The 21,684-nt window shown below is 34.8% G+C and overlaps 2 protein-coding genes and 1 long non-coding RNA gene across 3 annotated transcripts in view; all 3 read right to left on the bottom strand.

Annotated features, from left to right (window-relative positions):
• LOC117324294 (protein bark beetle-like) overlaps positions 1 to 2,930 on the bottom strand; it is a 41,447-nt gene extending 38,517 nt beyond the window's left edge. The window contains 3 exon segments of the mRNA XM_033880077.1: positions 369 to 559; positions 1,464 to 1,645; positions 2,367 to 2,930. Of these exon segments, the coding sequence (XP_033735968.1) occupies positions 369 to 559; positions 1,464 to 1,645; positions 2,367 to 2,732 (739 nt within the window). The 5' untranslated portion in view covers positions 2,733 to 2,930.
• Positions 2,931 to 9,799: 6,869 nt separating this feature from the next.
• On the bottom strand, positions 9,800 to 16,778 carry LOC117324293. The gene is made up of 4 exons (XR_004531955.1): positions 16,678 to 16,778; positions 12,588 to 12,734; positions 11,691 to 11,821; positions 9,800 to 9,898 (listed from the first exon to the last, which is right to left on the bottom strand). It is a non-coding gene; the product is annotated as an uncharacterized LOC117324293 (long non-coding RNA).
• A 1,313-nt stretch (positions 16,779 to 18,091) lies between these two features.
• Positions 18,092 to 21,130, bottom strand: LOC117324292. The gene is made up of 4 exons (XM_033880076.1): positions 21,001 to 21,130; positions 19,207 to 19,419; positions 18,691 to 18,773; positions 18,092 to 18,212 (listed from the first exon to the last, which is right to left on the bottom strand). Exons 1-4 carry the CDS (start codon positions 21,050 to 21,052, stop codon positions 18,186 to 18,188), a joined length of 375 nt encoding a protein of 124 aa, XP_033735967.1. The 5' UTR covers positions 21,053 to 21,130; the 3' UTR covers positions 18,092 to 18,185.
• Positions 21,131 to 21,684: the final 554 nt, after the last annotated feature.

Here is a 21,684-nt window from a genome sequence, read left to right as displayed (position 1 = left end):
GAAATAAAAAAGTATTACATGCGAATACATGATTAAACTTTATTTAAAACAAAGTCCGGAAAAAGGTTTTACTGATTAGAACTGACTTGTTAGTTCCTGTTAGGCCATGGCAAAGCGAAAGATATACTGATTCGTTTTTTTTATAAAATATTCACAAAACTGCAGTTTAAATTGTGAAATTACAACTAGTAATGGTCAAAACATTGAAAACATATTTACACAGGTTTTGTGTGCTATTTTTAGAATTGAAAATTAGAAGTCAAAGGGATGAGTGATTCTCATGATGCACTCGCGATCGTCCCCTTTCAAAAATATTTTTCTCACCCTGCAACATTAAAGTACAAATGTTTGCACCAAAGTTAACTTACCACAAATGTGCGTGCCCACACTGACACGTTTATTTCCTGGGCAGTCAAACAGGTCTGTTTCGGTGCCAGTACACTCAGGGCGTGGGTAAAACATGTACTCTGTCTTGTTACGGGAAAAGGAATGGTAAGTGAAGTTACCCCACACGAATCCAAGGTGTTTACATGTCACATTGGCATCGATCTTGGAGTAGCTGTCAAGGAAACAGTATTGATACAATATTATACAGATGACATATTGGAAAAGGCAAAGCTATATCAGATAATCACACAAGATCATATACCTGATCCAATTCTGATACAAAGTAATTATGAAAATGAGTGTTTATCACTTTGCCATAAAACATGAAGAATTATATATATGAACCTATGTGATTTTTAAGAGCAAAATGAATAATTCTTGAAAATCTTAAAAGGCAAATTTCAAATTCAGTTGGTTTATAGTGAGTGCTATTTGAGACCCTTGGACAATGTGTTAATTAACATGCACAGTGCTCCAGATATCTGGTGAACATTTTGTGTCGCCTCTATTCTCCTAAAGGTTATAACTAGAGGTGAAGTTTCTATAATGATACACCAATTGTGGGATTATCAAAGATTCAGTTTTTTTTATTAATATTGCTTTAGATCTTGTCAATATATATATAAAGTGTATATAGATGTACCAGTATATAAGTTTTTATGTATATTTTAGAGAACTTTGAGAACAGCATACATTGTACAAATTTACAATGAGCTATACATCAGACTTCTATGTTATAAGTTATAAAATTGTTTTGGGTGGCAAACTGTGCTGTACAAATCAGTCTATACGTCCATATATGGACCTAGCCTGATGTGCCTCCTATAGTCCATATACCATATGGACCTAGCCTGATGTGCCTCCTATAGTCCATATACCATAGGGACCTAGCCTGATGTGCCTCCTATAGTCCATATACCATAGGGACCTAGCCTGATGTGCCTCCTATAGTCCATATACCATATGGACCTAGCCTGATGTGCCTCCTATAGTCCATATACCATATGGACCTAGCCTGATGTGCCTCCGTTGATTCAAATACGTTATCAGTATCATGCAGTGCAATAGGTGCCTACTTGAGATAATTAGTGCAAACGCCTCTCCATTTTCCTTGGTAATAGAGTTCCAATTTGCCGTCCCTTGTAGTGTTACCATCCACCAATCGGGCCGTAGTTGGGAAAGGGGAACTACTCCCAATTGTGTTGATCCCCTCAGGATCTTTAGTCATTGTGATCCGTCCGCCAGGTCTTTCACTGCCCTGTTAAGGTACAGAGATATAGAGAAACTTGTTTATATGAATTACGAGTATTTTACTGTAATCTTTTCATTCCAGTACTCTTTAGATTTAAAATTTTAAGGAAAGATTAGTTCTGTTAAATATTTCATAAGGGTTGACAATCATCAAGATAGCTTTAAATAAAAATGACTCTCTTTCACAGGTATTTGCTGGCCATACTGCATCAATATTTCAATTATCTGTAGTTAATTGTTTCCACAAGATTAGATAGTCAAGATAAATCTAGTCTTAGTTGATTCAAAGGAGTATATATTAGGAGTGAATTATCTCCCCTTTCTATATAAAACAAGGGTTTTTCATTCAAAATAATTAAAAGCGATTGCGTTTTCATACCAGAAAAAAAAAGTCTTTAAATTATGCATATATTTCAGTGAATTTGTCTGAAAATTTAGAGTAAGTGATATATTTTCATGAAATATATATGTAAAGAAAACTCAGCTAATTGCACTGGCACACCAACTGTAATGATTTTGTATCGGTGTATACACGATATATACATGTATGTGTAGATACCTATACGGTGACTCGCACACCTGTTCGATAGATAATTTCCATGTGCGAGTTATTTCGTCTGCCTGCATTATTTACACCTAAATTGATAGTCTGTTTACACCTAAATTGATAGTCTGTATCTTGAAAAGTCGACGGGATCTAGATCTAGAGGGTACACAAATTAACTTACTCTCGCTATCAAAGTGCCGTTGATAATCATTCCATAGCCTGACCCGAAGTGGAATGTGGTTCCTGGTTCGATGTACAGACACGACTTGCTATCCAGTTCGATGTTTCCATACACTTTGTACGGACTTCGATCTTTCATCAAAGCTTTTTTGGAGCCCTTGATAACAATCCCAAATTTGATTTCATCTGGATCCAACACTCGCGGCTCACGACAAATGGCTGGTATGTGATGAAGATTATAAACAATACCATTCGATACCTCAGGTAAGTTCCCCGGGGGTGGGGGAGTAATCCGCTGTCCCCATCCGACGTCAACAAGACACATTAAAGTCAAATATAACACCCAAAATAAGACGGAAACCGCCATGTTTGTTGTCAATTTCGGTTCCGGATGGGACTTACATATCTCTTTACCTGAGTGTGCACAGGTAATCTAGACACAAATGTCTTAATACGCCATTATAAAACGAAAGAGCATATTGTCCGAAAGGTGAGTTACCCCGAGTGCTTGACCAACACCTGACACCCGGAAATCCAGTACGTACTTTTCTGCCCATACACACAATGGCCTCGATTCAAATTAAGGACAGTCACAGGTATTTGCATATGAACAGGCTAGTAATGCCTCTACGATCTAGTGATTCACCGCGTCTATAAATAACCGTCGCTCACCTGTAGCACGTATGACCTACTGACGTAAACATACAGGTATTTCTGACTGAGTAAGTGTTAAAGGTGTGTACTAGACACAACTGTTGTATATAGTTTTTTCTTATTTATTCAGATATAATTAAGACTACCTTCAAGATACTTCAACGCACGGAGAGTGTTTCGAATATATAGTGCCAACTACACTATCATGATTTTTTTTTACCTTTTGATTTAAACAGATTTTTTCAAAACGCTGATCGCCTGCAATTTATTTTGTAATGTGAATTAATATATATTTTTCAAAATGTTGATCGCCTGACATTTTTATAATTTGGGATCGGAAAACAAGCTTAATAAGCTTCATTCAATAGAAATTTATGTCCATTAATTAGAGCGGATAAGGGTTGTTGTAGACACGTCCCACATCACAATAGCCCATAAGTACGTACGTTAACTTCTTGTTAGAAATATAATGATTCGTCCATTTAACAATAATAAGTACTTAAACTGTTATTTAGGTAAATAATCAAGTCTCTGATCAAACCAAGCCTGTTTTTTTTAAATTTCCACGCTGAATTTGATATACAAATGAATACTAATTGTATGAAATGTTGAAATGTCTACGAGATTATTCCTATCCTACATACACACATACATAATTATTGTATGACACTTTCTGTTACACACTAGCGGATCCAGGGGGATGGTGCCCCCCCCCCCCCCCCCCCCCCCCCTTCGGATGAGGAAAAAATATTTTCATAGCCTTAAAAAAGAACGCCTATCGAAAATCTTATCCCCGAAAGATTGCAAAAGTTGCTCCCCATTTTCCGAAATTTTGGCCCCCCAGACTCCTCGCCAAAAAAAAATTCGAGCATTACCACTAAATTACTGGACCACCCCACCCCCCTTTTTTCAAACACTTATAAAAGTGTGTCGGAGTGCATTAGAATAACATTCCCCCTTTGTATATTAACAGATCAGGACATTGACGGTCAAAATAAAACAAATAAAGGGTCAAATATGAATAACCTGATCTACCGTCTCTAAATTCATTCCCAATATTTGTTTGCAGAATTGTAAATTACCATTTTGCTTGCCAATGATCCCTTTTCCGGACCTTTCTGGAGGACCGACGCTGCACTAAGTTCAGAACGTGACCAAATTAATGTGCCCTGGAGCATCCTAAATTGAAGGGGATACGAACTAATCACTTTGGGGGGGGGGGGGGGGGGGGGGGGGGGGGGGGGAGTCTTTACCCTCGGAACCACATTGTGGGTATGACAAACCAAATTCAAGTTGACATGTTTTCTTGGTACAATTCATGCAAGGTATTTTTTTATATTATTTTCAAATGTATATCATACATTTCATAAGCTACCTCACACAATAAATAAGGTATCTTATATAGTATATACCTACAATTAGGTAATGGATCAACCCTGCTCAACGAATAGACGACTATTGGGTCAACTAGGGGGACATTTTGCCTTGAAAATCTGCCAATGCATTTTGTATATAAATGGCATGGTCTATGACCTCAGTAATTACAAACTTATTGCAGTTATTATTTGGTTATGCTATTTATTTGAACATCAAACACTCCACTCTTGATTACCTAATCACTACACGTATACCAATGTCATAATCACATCCAAAAACTTTAAAAAAATAAATAAAAAATGAGATTAAGATTCTTGTACATCATGTCATCTAAGGATTAAGATCAGGCAAGACTTCGTGTATCATTGAAATAGATCTATGGCTCGTATACGTTGTTTTGGGACATTGAAGAATTTGGTCTGACACTTCAATATCATTTACCAAGAGTTAGCTCCCCTACTATACTCGATACACAGGTCGGAGGTCTAACTTTATATTAGTTTATGATGTCCCATGATTTCTTCTTCTTCTTTTTTTAATAAATGCCTATCACAACATGCATGGTATCCACATACCTTGTAATACAGAGGGTTTCGCATAATTCATTTGTGGAAATAGCCAATGATTTTCATGTTAACAGTTTCATAAATCTTATACTAATAGAAACGAATATAGGGATCTTTTTGTATTTTCCGTTACAAATGTTTGCAAAACATACTTTGATCCGCGTGACTAGAACTTTTCCAACCAAGCTCATATTTTGTCGTATTGTAGCTGAAAGATATTTGACGTTGTTATTTGGGGTTAAGCATTTTACCTAAGTAACAGAGAATGTTTGTAAACTAATATCCTATATACATGTCCATTTTGAAGGTTGTCGATTCCTTAAAAAAAAGTCCTAGCTGGTTTTTCGAAAAAAAACAACATTATGTTTACAGAGATACATTGCAACTAAGCATCCTTTTCCAAGCATGTTTTATTTTCTAACATTTTGATAAAAACGGGAGATATAGTTATTTGTCTAAGATTTGCCAGATCACATCTTGTATACAGGTGTGCCATCAGTTTTTTTTCCATGCATTATACAGTATGGATTTATTGAAGCTGCACAAAGGAATTAAATTCCTTTAATGGATTAAATAGGGATGGTATACCAACGTCTGCAGGTTTATTTTATAGATACATTGTGGTTTTTTTCCTATTTAGATTGATTGTATTGTTGTGACCAATGAAAAACCGAACCATATGGATTTTATTATTCATACACCCGGTGGAAATCTCTAATATTTCCCGTAAACCATGAAAGGTATCGATGTATTCCACTTCAGGAAAAACACTTCTTACCAAACTTTATATACGCTACTTCTACGACAAAGAGTAATGAGGACAGAAAACAAGAGTAGGCTGTTGTTTAGTTTTACAAAGTATATATTACCCAAAAGTTGGAGTTTCTCTCAGGCCTTTTAACTATAAAGCGAATATTCTATTGAAGACCACCTTTATATTTGGTACCTTCGGTCTTAAAAGCGACCATTTTATGACGTTATATATATGTATGGAATGGCATTCACGGTATACCATGAGGTAAATGGGGCAAGTGACATCTTTAAATAGAAAATACATTGAAAACGAGAAGTTGATGATTGAACTATTAACCATAGTTACTAAAATTTGTAACTGTATAGTCGTACGTAGGGAGACCCAATTTACTTGCCGAAGTATAGCAAGAATGTGCCTACTGCCTTCTTCGCCAGAAAGTGACACTAGTATGTATTTTATTATACTTTGGCTCTGCTGTGTATATAACCAAATTTCAATCGAAAGGTGCTGATATCTAAAGCCCCAGTCACACATGGGCGCGACCTTTGGCGAATGTTTTACGAACTACGATTCGCAGTCGATCGCGAAGTTGTCTCGGAATGTCGTATTTTTGTCTTAAAACATTCTCCAAGGTTCTCCAAGGTTCGCTCAATGATCGCCATGCTTTGCGAATTTTTTTGACTGCCAAAAAAATTCGTTAAATAATTTTTGTCGTAAAGTGTTCTCTAACGATTCTCCACTCTGTCGTATGTAATTGAAAAAGAGTTGTAACTTGTCTTAGCGATTCGCAAAGTATTCTCTTTGGCGATCATTTACAACAGATTTACGAATTATTAACGAACCAAGTACGAACGACTTGCAAACTGTTAGCGACAATATACGACATGTTTGAGACATATGTCGATACAGACTTGGACATTTGCAAACACATACGACCTTTTGGCGAATAACAACGATTACATTAGCGACCCTTTGAGACTCCTTTGCGTTATAATTACGACTGTCAACGACTTTTGCGAGGAGGGTATACATACGGTTAGCCTATGTGTAGGGTGCATCCAGTTTCTTTATTGTTCTTGAACAAGACAGACCCAAAATATGGCCAGGACAAAAAACGACATTCTTTCTTTTCTTTCTCTCCTGTAGTCTATGATCTCGTTTGCTACTTCAAGGTCATCCCGTAGCATATCTTGGTCTGCTAAGAGAAGCTGTTGCAACTCTCTGAGTCTCCTTGGAGCCAGTAACATATTGTCCTTTGCTTCAGAATAAAGCTGACTGAATGTTAATTGCAAAAATACATCTGTATTTATACCAAAATCTCATGACATTCGTAATCATTCGCAATCAATCTCATCATAATCGCTAATTGTTGTAATTACTTGTTAACATGTCGCAATCTGTCTCAAACGATTGTAAGTGATCTTACACGCTGTCGCGTTTAGTTGTAAATGTGTCGTAAAAATGTCGCGCCCGTGTCGCTAATAGGGTCGCTTACAATCGCTATCTGTCGCAAAAGATCGCCATGTTCGCAAAATATTCCTGGTGTAAAATTGTTTTTTCGTAAGAAGTTCGTCTATTTGTCGTCAAAGTGTTGCTAATAATTCTCAAGCAGGTTGCAAACGATATTTTAATTTAAAAGTTCGCAAGAGTTCGCTGTCAAAATTGATCGCAAATGAGTCGCCTTGATTCGCCGTTATGTGTGACTGGGGCTTACGTGACTTTTGTATAAAGATGCTAATATTTTATGTGTCTTTTCTTTAAAGTTCGTTAATATCTTATGTGTTTTTTTTTGTATAACAGTGTTAATATCTTATGTGTTTTTTCGTATGATGGTGATGGTATCTGATGTATTCTGCACACCACTCATTTATTCATTTGAACAGTGTGTATGTTGTCTAAATGAATTTGTTTCTGCAATCTTGGGACTGTTAACAGCTTATTTCTGCGGGTTTTACAGGTTGCTTAATTGCATTCTTTGTCCTTGCATTGAATATTATTTTTGTAAGTTGATTGGAGACAGTAGTAGGTTACAGCCATACCTCAGAGAAACTATATCCGGCGTGATTACATTCACCGATTATCATACCCAGATTGCTTCCTCTCTGCTATTTCCCTCTCCTTCTACATGCCCCAAGTTCTTATATCTATGTCTGTTAGTTCTGATCTCCTCATTCTTTGATTCATCAATATAAGGACGAAGGAACCTTGAATTCCCTCGGTAAAAATAAATTAGACAAGATCTGTTGGAGAACAGCATAGCTCGTCTCGCAAATGTTTGTCAATAGATAATTAAAATACATTAATTGGAATGGTTTCGCAAATTGCATTAATAATATTTATATTGTTTACTTGATCAGATTGTGTTTTGTGAATTCATGCAATTTTCAAAACCATACCAATTTATATATATATAAATTATTTATTGACAAACATTCGGGAGAGAAGCTATGCTGTTGTAGATTAAATGAATATATTAAATACAAATGTAATTGCTTTTGGACATATTTCTTCATTTTTTTTTGATAAAATATTATCCTCATGAGAGTTGTCTCCCTTAAAAAATGTGAACCGGTATAAATTGTTTAATGTGAGCATTTTCACATTGTTTTATTTTCAGTTCCACTCCAACAAGGGATAGTGTAACTCCATAAGGACTCTTTTACCAAATATCAGCACCCTAGTACAATCATAAAGTGATAAGTTAATAGCTTTCAACATTTCCACATTTTTTTTTTTAAATATGTTTTTCCTCAAAAAATCTTTCAGTTTAACTCTGGCAAGGGAAAGTTTAACCCCCACAGGGGACCTAATATCATGTATTACTATGCCTTTCAATACTCACAACATAAAATTAACACAAAGTCCAAAGATTTTAAAACAAAAACAAAAAAACACAGATTTAAAAAGAAAACATCCAATCTTTTTTTTAAAGTTTTAATCCAGGAAGGGATCGTCTTACTCCAGAGACTCTATTGCCAAATATCAGCACCCTAGTACAATTATAAAGTGATGTATTAATACCTTTCAACACTCGCACCAAAAACTTAACGCAGAAATATTCTAAGTCCAAAAATTTCAAAATTCTGTTTTTTTCCCCAAAAAAATCTTTTAGTTTAACTCCGGCAGGGGATAGTTTTACTCCAGAGGGACTCTACTGCCAATTATCAGCACCCTAATACAATTATAAAGTGATGTATTAATACCTTTCAACACTTGCACCAAAAACTTAACGCAGAAATATTTTAAGTCCAAAAAATTTTAAAAATCTGGGTTTTTTTTCCAAAAAATCGTTTAGTTTACACCGACAGGGGATAGTTTAACCCCCATAGGGACCATATTACCAAAAATTACTATGCATTTCAACACTTGCATGCACCAAAAACTTTACATTTGAAAATTCAATGCCGACGCCGACGCCGGAGTGACAACATAAGCTCTCACTCTTCTTCGAAGAGACGAGCTAAACACCGACATTTCGCTGTTATGGTTTACAAACTCACTCCGGAGAAGGTAGGTGGTACACCAAGCTATCCTCTAAGGAACGTTTTGATCTCGTTCTCTTAGTTTTTTGCTGTCTTGCTGGTTACTTTGTAGAGTATAAGAAGCCAGGCCTCATTTTCATCAATTCCTTATGAATTAGTTTTAGGAACTTCCTTTCTACACACAAAGGAATTAATTGCAAGATTTAAGGAAAGTTTTTTTTTAAAAATTCCAATAGGGTAATGTAGGGAAGGTACGATGTAGAGGAATGTAGAACGTCGAACGTAGAGGAATGTTGGAGTTAAGGAATGTTGGACATAGGGAATGTTGGACGTCGGACATAGGGAATGTTGGATATAGGGAATGTTGGATTTAGGGGATGCAGGATGTAGATAAGTAGGACCGTCGTAGGATCATTGACCTAAGAAATGCGCTGTATTTTCTAAACGTGTCTAATTTGAAATATTAAAATCATATAAGAATCCTTCTAGAACAGCTTTCTTAATTTGTATGATATTGTAGGTAATTTCCATAATATTTCCTTGACACGAGGAATCTGATAAGAAGACCTATGTTGGAAATAGATTATAATAAACCCATATCTATAATCGTATTGTTGAATAATTATACTTTTATTCATTGAAGTACTATAATGACCACAAGTGAAATGTGTGCGCCTTCGTATTTGGAAGCATCAGCGTTCTGAAAGGAAATAATGACAATATTTAGAAAATTTGGAAATGAAGTACGAAACAATACACATTGATAGTTTCAGCATCGCATCTTCCTGTAACACATTTGCAATCTCAACGCTAATTGGTTACTTGAAATTCACGAGCCAATCAGCGTTGACATTACAAATACGTCACACAGGTTTACACATTGCATAGTTTAACTACAGACATCTGCATGTGAATAGTAACTATAGAAAAATAGCTCTACTTCTACTCTATTAACAAGTTGTAATTCTTTAAAAGTCGGAAGTAAGGGGTGAGTTTCGACTCATTTTGAATTTAAGTTTAGTCCGACTAAAATGTCAAATATAGATTTCAGTAACGTACCTTGGTTTATATTCCCTAAATTACAATAGTGGGGGTACGTAATTTCGCACACTTTCGGTATGTATTTAAATACATTTCCATCAAATCAATTTCAAATCAAGAAAGAAAACCTCGCATTGTTAGATGTACAAATGCTTCGTAACATACAAGTGTGCAACCTGATATGCGCACACGTATCACTGCGCATGGGAGCTGTTGTTAACTTGTGTTTATTGCTGGGTTTGAAGACGATCGGGAACGTAATTTCGCACACCCATCTAACTTCTTTAATTTTGTTGGTAAAAATAGTTTTCAGCCATTTTATAGACAAACAACATTCTAAACTAAGATTAAGCCCAATGTCATGATTAAAAAAATCTTTAAAAACAAAATAATGTAAAATTGGAAAGTGTCAATTTACCGCCATTTTTGCTTTAAATAATGACCGCTCCCTACGGAGGTTATATAAACAAGGCGGTGAAAATGACGGGGTGTCTGCAGGTCAGCGCTGTTATTAGTTTTACTTAAGTGGATTTGTATTCAGTTTTGTTTATAAATTGATCAAATGATATTTTCCCTAAATATTTGCAAATTCGCATGCCAATCAACAACTGGGATTATCATAAATAAAATATTTAATCATCCGGTATCAATGTTATCGGAAGAGAGTCGTATCAGTTAAAATTTGTTTTCAAAACAAACTTAATCTGAAACGATGTACTTAAAATGGTAAATGTTCCACTAAAGGTTGGCATTAGTCACCATACATGTATAAACAAAAAAGCACAGCCCTCGACCACTTGGAGGAAAAACGCAAAAATCGTCAATTCTGCGAATTTACGTACTGTGCGAAATTACGTACCCTTGTTCTACATGTTATTCTTTTGCCGTTTGAAAATGATTTAAAGATGAGAAAATGGACCAAAGGCGGTCGTGATAGCCGAAGATGCATTGACTGTGGAACGGAAGTAGACAAGTCTTTATAATTTAGAGCTGTTTTCCAACCGGCAATCTGATTGGTCGACAGAACTGTAAACAATACTAAACTAAAATTGTTCAAATTAGACTACCGTTTTAAAACAACTCTTAGATAGATAGCCTTCTTCCAATCCACAGGTGATGCCTTGTCGGATTTTCAAGTGTTATACCTTGTTGCTATAGTAGGAGTACGGGCAAATATTTTTTTCCATAAATACTAACCAAATGCATGAAGATCATGCAGAGAATGCTTTCTGAATATTTAATAAGCCGAGACACTCAACAACAAATATAGCATTTAAATGAAAGCAGTTCCACACATAAGTGGCCGTAAGACGTCTTAGATTGCAAATTGCACAAATGAAAACATATAACTCTATCTAAAGACTTCGATTTTGGAAAGATCATTTTGCAATATTGGAAATCAGACGAAAACGTGGCTACTGTTTCTATTAAAGCATATCATGGCTTATTACCTTGGCTTTTCCATCTTGTGCTTAGCCTAAATTTGTCATGGCGGAGTAATCACACTGACACGTGTCGCAGCCACTGGCGGTCATTTTATATCCAAAGGGGCACTGTACGGCACATGTTGTCAGTACACATCCTATACATAGATAATACAATGTAAGTACATAGACAATACAATGTAAGTATATAGACAATACAATGTAAGTACATAGACAATACAATGTAAGTACATAGACAATACAATGTAAGTACATAGACAATACAATGTAAGTATATAGACAATACAATGTACATGTAAGTATATAGACAATACAATGTAGCTACATAGACAATACAATGTAAGTATATAGACAATACAATATAAGTATCCAAGGTCCTTCATTCTGAAATGACAACTGTCGTGCGGTTATTAGTGTTTAACTTAAATGTGCAATACAACCCGATTCAAAAAGAGTATTAGTTAATGTTCATGAAAGATGAATCGCAGAAAAGAGCACACAACTACTCAATTTAAAATTTTGGCGTCGTAGATAATGCTGGAGTGAAGTTAATCAAAATTAGCTTCACTACCCTCATGGTTGAATCATTTCGAGAACAATTTAGCAAGCTGTTGGGTAGTTTAACACGAAAGAACAAAATGTGCGTGTGCATATTCCAAAATTGCCTCACTAGTAACGACAAACTATTGTGTCAGCCAACAGAGCCTAACACCTAACAATCAGAAATTCAATTACCAATATCTTACTTCATGTATTAGTAATAGTCTAGATTAAAATGCGGACAATTTATCTGGCTTGTTTTTAATTTGATCAGAAAATAGGCTCAACGACCATAAACTGTACGGTCCATAAGTTTACATACGAGCTATTTACTAACCACAAATAAAAGTAAATGTAACAAACCTTCGGGCTGTACATAATTTGCTGGACGGTAACACTGATGGCCACACCCATTTCCTCTACATTCGTAACCATCGGGGCAGGTAACGCCGTACGGCCCACAGTAACTCAGACAACTGCCCCGACGTTCCGGGGCTCCATATGACGTCACTAGAAGACGTAGATACAATATCAAGTGTAAGGCCACTTAATGTCAATATACAGAAATCTTAAGGATCGGTAAACTATATCAAACTGTATATCTGGAAAGGATAGGTAAAATATATCAAACTGTATATCTGGATAGGATGAGTAAATATATCAAACTGTATATCTGGATAGGATAGGTAAAATATATCAAACCGTATATCTGGATAGGATAGGTAAGATATATATAACTGTATATCTGGATAGGGTAGGTAAAATATATCAAACCGTATATCTGGATAGGGTAGGTAAAATATATCAAACTGTATATCTGGATAGAATGGGTAAAATATCAAACTGTATATCTGTATGCTATAGGTAAAATATATCAAACTGTATATCTGGATAGGATAGGTAAAATATATCAAACTGTATATCTGGATAGGATAGGTAAAATATATCAAACTGTATATCTGGATAGGTAAAATATATCAAACTGTATATCTGGATAGGATAGGTAAAATATATCAAACTGTATATCTGGATAGGATAGGTAAAATATATCAAACTGTATATCTGGATAGGATAGGTAAAATATATCAAACTGTATATCTGGATAGAATGGGTAAAATATCAAACTGTATATCTGTATGCTATAGGTAAAATATATCAAACTGTATATCTGGATAGGATAGGTAAAATATATCAAACTGTATATCTGGATAGGATAGGATAGGTAAAATATATCAAACTGTATAACTGGATAGGATAGGTAAAATATATCAAGCTGTATATCTGGATAGGATAAGTAAAATATATCAAACTGTATATCTGGATAGGATAGGTAAAATATATCAAACTGTATATCTGGATAGGATAGGTAAAATATATCAAACTGTATATCCGGATAGGATAAGTAAAATATATCAAACTGTATATCTGGATAGGTAAGATATATCAAACTATATCTGGATAGGATAGGTAAAATATATCAAACTGTATATCTGGATAGGGTAGGTAAAATATATCAAACTGTATATCTGGATAGGATAGGTAAAATATATCAAACTGTATATATGGATAGGATAGGTAAAATATATCAAACTGTATATATGGATAGGATAAGTAAAATATATCAAACTGTATATCTGGATAGGTAAGATATATCAAACTGTATATCTGGATAGGATAGGTAAAATATATCAAACTGTATATCTGTAAAGGATAGGTAAAATATATCAAACTGTATATCTGGATAGGTAAAATATATCAAACTGTATATCTGGATAGGATAGGTAAAATATATCAAACTGTATATCTGAATAGGTAAAATATATCAAACTGTATATCTGGATAGGATAGGTAAAATATATCAAACTGTATATCTGGATAGGATAGGTAAAATATATCAAACTGTATATCTGAATAGGTAAAATATATCAAACTGTATATCTGAATAGGTAAAATATATCAAACTGTATATCTAGATAGGATAGGTAAAATATATCAAACTGTATATCTAGATAGGATAGGTAAAATATATCAAACTGTATATCTAGATAGGATAGGTAAAATATATCAAACTGTATATCTGGATAGGATAGGTAAAATATATGAAACTGTATATCTGGATAGGATAGGTAAAATATATGAAACTGTATATCTAGATAGGATAGGTAAAATATATCAAACTGTATATCTGGATAGGATAGGTAAAATATATCAAACTGTATATCTGGATAGGATAGGTAAAATATATCAAACTGTATATCTGGATAGGATAGGTAAAATATATCAAACTGTATATCTGGATAGGATAGGTAAAATATATCAAACTGTATATCTGAATAGGTAAAATATATATCAAACTGTATATCTGGATAGGATAGGTAAAATATATTAAACTGTATATCTGGATAGGATAGGTAAGATATATTAAACTGTATATCTGGATAGGATAGGTAAAATATATCAAACTGTATATCTGGAAAGGATAGGTAAAATATATCAAACTGTATATCTGGATATTCTACATACTTCCGACTGATAGCAACTTATCAGAGTTCATGTTTATCTCATCGAGATGCTACCGATATGCAATAATAAATAAAATCTTTAAGGTTTTTGATACACATTTTGTCATACTTCATTAATAGGCTAACATAGATCAAGAGGAAACGAAAATGATTTTATTTCAGCTGATTTTATAAATACAGGAAATTACTATTTTTAGTAAATGGCACAGTCATTATGGTAAAATTGTGACAAATACATTACAAATAATCTCGAGGCAACTACGATTAGTTATAAGTCGGCGGCCATATTGCAGGCGATAACCTAACATTAATGACTAGTTATAGGTTCCAGTAGAACTGTAGACGGTCACGATATGACGTCAACTATTCAATGAGACGCACATATTGTATTCAAAGGTGAAATAACAGTAGTTAAATTAAATGCAGAAAGAGCACACACAAGATAATATCACCTTTCAAGGGTTGGATACAGTAGAACAAGATAAATTAAACTGTTTCGTTGCTGTTTTGTTATTCCAGGACTCGTCAGTGATACTAGTTATTGCAATCTTTATTACCAACAACGTATAAAGGTAAAACGACTTTACTTATGTCTTGGTATCGATATTGATTACTATATTCATTAAACCATGAAATTTGAAACATATGTCGGCAGCTATTGTTGTGGTTTGCACGGAGTCAACAATATTTCGCTGTCAGCCCGTAAACTGACCACAATGGATGCTAATCGTGTAATTCACGTTTGTTTACAAATTCAATGTATACTTTCCATCTGCCACCTCCTTATTTCCTACTCTTTGATATTTTTTTCTTTTCACAACATAATCGACAAAGTTTCTAGTTTTTATACGCCCGCCTGGGTGTCTTTTTGACATCATCAGTTCTACTACTATGTATTTCTCATTATGTACTTGTCTAACCTATGTTTTTTTTCGTGGATCGTAGAATCACACTCGCTTGTGAGTATGAATACCAACTACTGTCGCTGCCAGGCGGCCATGAACACTAGGTTTCGAGGAAAATGTTATAGCCTTCATTAGCTCTTCTCGGAATCTTCTGGAATAACAATTTGATGTTTGTCTTGGTTCTGAGGGTCGTAGTTTGATGTTGTTTCAGAAAGTACTGCACGTGTATTTAGTATATGTCATACTCATGCTTCCAATGAGCTCTAGTGGCGCAATGCCCTTTTGGTGCATGGCCTATACTAAATGTTAACTCACAACCGTCGACTTCTACATCCTCTCGACAATGATGTGTTCATGAGAAAGTCTGAAGTACCTGGTAGGTGGGACATATGAACAGATAATAAGGTCATGAAGTTAACCATTAATACCCCATTAATCATAAACACCGTGAAGTAACATTGTTGAGCTCTTCTCCTTATTGTAAAGTTTAAACAAGATCTCTAAACATATTGTTGAGAAGGATGATTTTTATAGCAGATACCGAAAATAGATCAAAACTCAGTCTGGTGCCTATATCCAAGGTGATGATGTTAATGCTGTTTATATATCGTGTGTTCCATTCTGCTAAAAGTTAATATATTCAAACTACCCAAATAGGACATCAGGTGTCATTCATAAATTGTGTATTATCAACAATTATCGACCTATATTCAGGTGAATACCATTATTTATCGACCTAAAAGTGTCTATAAAGTATCTATATGTAGCTCGATTGTATGCTTGCAACTGTAACTTTCAATAATGACTTCTTTTATATGCTTTTATTTGAACGTGTAGGATAATGAAATAACGATTGACCTGAGGAATTAATATTATACATACCGAGGAGGTTATTCCATGATTACTAACCGTAATGATGAACTTTGTTGGTGACAGTTGTATAGGATTTATTATAAATATAAATACGGTGCTTTAGATTATTACAATACTGAAATACAATTATATAGATTTATGTTGTGCCTTTACCTGTTAGTAGAGATAAGAGAGCCAGAGACAAGAGAACCTTCGTCATGCTGGTCATGGTCGATAACTGTGGACCCAAGACACCTGTTCTCACTATCTTTCCGTGTGACGTAAACCAACACAGATATAACACACTAAATGACATATTTAGTCTCATTCCTTACAAACGTGTTAGTTTTGAACGTATTCTATATATTATCGTACACATATCGTTTATTTCAGACATATCTTTTAATTGTAAAATGTACTTATAGATTGTTATTACGTTCAACTCAAAGCTGAACAATATATAAACAAATCGATGTACTTGCATTGATAGGGTTCTGCCGTGGTTTTACTTGATGTCTTTTTTATCTTGGGGATATCAAATCAAAGTCAAGCTTGTGTAATTTCAGATATATTGCGACGTAACGCAGGTGAAAATATGACGAATGCGACAATAGAAAGCGCCTTACAATATTGTACAAACACGCATTAGTGAACGGTTTATAAAATAGGAATTTGGTAATAGATAAACAGATTTTGCCGAATAACGAAAATAAAAATGCATACAGTTGTGTTGGCCTTCTATAACTCTTCAGTGTCACTAGGGGCATCAAGCAGTTACCTTGACCTTCACCAACTCGTCAATGTGCTAGGGACATCAAACAGTTATCTTGACCTTCACCAACTCGTCAATGTACTAGGGACTTCAAACAGTTATCTTGACCTTCTATAACACTTCAGTGTTACTAGGGACATCAAACAGTTATCTTGACCTTCTATAACACTTCAGTGTTACTAGGGACATCAAACAGTTATCTTGACCTTCAATAACACTTCAGTGTTACTAGGGACATCAAACAGTTATCTTGACCTTCAATAACACTTCAGTGTTACTAGGGACATCAAACAGTTATCTTGACCTTCTATAACACTTCAGTCTTACTAGGGACATCAAACAGTTATCTTGACCTTCTATAACTCTTCAGTGTTACTAGGGACATCATACAGCTACATTGGCCTTCTATAACTTGTCAGTGTTACTAGAGACATCACACAGCTACTTTGGCCTTCTATAAATCTTCAGTGTTACTAAGGACACCAAACAGCTTCTGTATGACTCTTCAGTGTTATTAGGGACATCATACAGCGGCTCAGAATAAAAGATTAAAGATGATTCGATCAATTTTTTTTTTAATTTTCTTTGAATATTAAATATTTTTCAAAGGAATTTGTTCGCGTATATTTGGTATCGGTGTCACTATTCTTACGAATTAAGACTTGGTAGACAGAGAAAACCCTCGGTTATATAGACATATGGAGTTAAGTTGATGATAAAGGTTCAAATACAAAGTCTATCGATCATGGTTTTCATCACAGCTTTAACATGTAATGCTTTACCATACTAAGGCTCCTTTAAATCAAAAGAAACAAATACAAGCTGATACCGTTTTATTTCTTCACAGATACAAGTATCAGGCAGTACTGACAGTCATTTCTAGAAACTTTCCACGGAAACGTACGTCAGATCATAACGGGAGATACTGGACAAGTTCCTGAAAAGAGAGAATTCCGTGAAGCTACAAGTCGGACATATACAAAACATGATAACAGTGGTATCATTTGTTTAAGTAGAAAGATAACTATCAGTAAGGTATTTATATAACAAGTAAAGAAATCAACTAAAGCTAATTAGTACATATTAAGTAGGTAGGTTAGTTGTTGGGTTGTTAAGAGTCGATAAGAAGATTCAATGTACTTTTGATATACGTTGTATGCTATGTATGTATGTCTGTTTTAGTGGATTTCTTAAAGAAACATTAGCCGATTTACATGGGCAAACTGTTTTAATTACACTTAAAAGCGATGAAATTGTTATCTTTTTAGAGAACTTAAAACGTACACAAACGTTATATTAACACCGTTTGTATTTCTTTTGGGGAATACGTAATTCGAATTCAAAATCTGAAATTATCATATATAAATTAAACTTTTATCATTTATATATATAAGTATATACAGGAACAAACCTACCTGTTCACCGGGGAATACAAGTACGAGAATTGTACGGAAGCTTCGCTCGTTCTTGGAAAGTTCTTGGAACTCCACTCCAATACCTGGAATAATACAAACTGACCGTCACTAGAACAGAATCTGATCACATTTAGATTATAGAAGAACATATGTAGTATAACGTTTGCATGTTAGTATTAAAATTAATGTGTGCTTTCAAAAACATATGATAAAATAAAAAGAAAAGGAGATTTTTACTGAAAGATTGTTTCAAATATTGATCGATGAAATAAGAATGACTCGTTGTTGTGCTGAGTTTATAGCAATAGTCGGCGTCAAGGGTTTCCTTGTAGAGCAGCTGCTGGCTACTTCACTGAAAACACCAAATGATATCGATTTCTAATTAATCATTTCCCAGCGTTTGCTTTCCTGAAATAATGCACTACTTTATTCATGATTTCCCCCTTTAAATATCGTTATTGCCTTGCATCCAAGAATATCGCTGTAGTTTTTATTTTTCCAATGTGTATAACATACCGGACACCCGACCAGTTGTGGCTGCGTATGTTCCACCACGCTTTACCGTTATTCTGTCATATACCATCAAATCTATCGTGAAGTCGCGGTCGAGTCGCCTGCAGATTGGAAACATGATTCCATTGCTCCATTGAATGTGTGCTAGATCACCGTAGTAGATGTCGTTGTTGGCGGGGATAGTTTTGTAGTTGCGTCCTCTGACGTAACTCTGGGCTGAAAACAAATAACATGACGTAAACAGGTCAGAATTTATGCATACCTAGTGAGGTGACATACAGTGTGTTCATAATATAAGTGATAAAGTAATATTGTTATTGTTAGATATTTAAACCCGAGTCTTCCTATTTTGGGTTACTTCCCAGAAGGGCACATATCGTCCATTCTAGTGCTCCTATAAGCCAGGGAGGAGTTCGATCACGAACAAATGCCACTTAGCTCGAGGGTGATAGTGGACTATATACGCCAGTAACATATAAGTAAATGTACACGGTGCGAGAGAAAAATGCCGTAACCCCGACTAGAATGCAGTTATTTATAAACAAAATGACAGATCTCATCGCTTAGATTTACATACCCCTTTTCCTTTAAATTTGTTATATGATGATCAAAATGATAATACCTGTATATATTTCACTTATAAATTGTCAGAGTTATTTCCCTTCAACTAAACGGTGCACTTACAGTGTTAAACCTCCAACAGCGCCAACAGCCTATACACTGCCTATCACAAAATGCATAAAATTGCACACACGGTAGATAAAATATATCTTATTTACACCATAAAAATTCACGAACAAAAAATAATGTTTGTTTACCTAATCCAACCAGATTAACCTCTGTTGTTGGTTGTTGATTGGCAGACGAGTAGATATTCATGAAAGGAAAAGGGTATTTCACATACATGTGTATGTGTATGAATGCAACAGTTTAAAATGATACCAGAAAGTTTTTGCGTTGACGAATCAGTCACGAGGGGTAAATAGCTGCGTTGGTGAGTACAAGTGAAAAGAGTTCTTCTGGCCGTGCAGCATTGTTTTGTTTTGTTTTTGTTTGTCTACATAAAAAGTACAATGTAGTTATTTTTGTTGTTGCTGTTTATTCGTATATGTTCTGTTTGTGTATTTGTCATCCTTTTTGCCAACTTAAACTCTCGAGTATAGACACATACAACGTCCACCATCGGGATACTCGATACCCGAGATACGGCCAAGTACATTCCATTTTTACATGTTAATTATCAAACACACAGGGACCTAGGAGTTTGTTGTCATTATTTTCCACCCCTAGTTGAAAAGCTTTTGGAGTGTGATAATAGCATAAAGTATTTAACTTTTGGCATGGCCAAAATATACATCAGCCCTTTCTTGGTTTAAATCAATCATTATTACTTTATATCAACGCGGTAGCATCTTTAACAACAACGCAATGACAAGATTGGCAAATTGACAGCTGCCGAGTTCTTAGACGCGCACATCGAGAGCTGATCTTAAACATTAAACACAGCTAACGGTATCACAGAGGGACACATCTCGCAAAAAAAAAATGAGATTGGGGATGCGAGGAAACTCGCTCATTTACAAACATGACTATAACGGTACTTGGACGTTCTGGACAAACACTCATTCTTAGCGAGTCACTAGACTCTGGTAGATGGTGGTAACAAAGATTGGTAAATTATAAACTGTGATTGAACCTCTGAGAGAATAAAAAGGACCACTTGTCAGATGTTTACATATGGTGTATTAGACCTATTCATACACTCTTTTACATGTTTTATATATAAACTATACTTACCAAAGGCCCCTGTCAGAACACAGAGCAGCAGTAGTCCTGTATGTGCGTGCATGTTACCGAACGTAGACCAAAAGTGAACAGATGGTCGTAAAATGATATAGTATAAATAGCTTTAGATTACCCTGGTTATTATACGACAAGTATGCTGACACTGGAGGGCAATTTGATGATAAATATCATTGACATTTGATTTAATTTGTCCATTAAATTAAAGCTGTGCATTTATCTGTAATCCAATTTGTTTCTCGTGGTGGTCATGTTGTTCTGATCACGTACAAATTGCTGCATTTGACAATCTTGTTTTATATCTACATGGCATGTTACCGAATGTATCATTTGGTTTTAGTAACTAGCTCCAGATCACGTTTAAATCATTACTTCCTTATCATAAAAAGTTTTTTTATTTGTAGACCATATGCATTCACATGCTTTTAATATCAATATGACAAAAATGTTTTAATAGGATACAACACTTGCACAAGTGAATGGCAGTTTTACATTCAGTTAAAGATAAAACATGCATGATACTGTTAAACATAATAGTTTATTGTGTTTAAACGTTGAACCGGAAAGAATTAAATACTTTGCTATTTGTTCTTACCGGGTACACACGGAAGTTTTTACCAAGAAACTCTAGATGTCTGGAAACCAGAGAGAAAGTTCCCCGCGAATATATTGTACGGC

The sequence above is a fragment of the Pecten maximus genome, chromosome 3, assembly GCF_902652985.1.
Source record: "Pecten maximus chromosome 3, xPecMax1.1, whole genome shotgun sequence".
In the NCBI taxonomy this organism is placed as follows: Eukaryota; Metazoa; Mollusca; class Bivalvia; order Pectinida; family Pectinidae; genus Pecten; species Pecten maximus.
The sequence above is the reverse complement of the archived record's forward strand: the minus strand, read 5'-3'. Positions and strand labels throughout refer to the sequence as shown.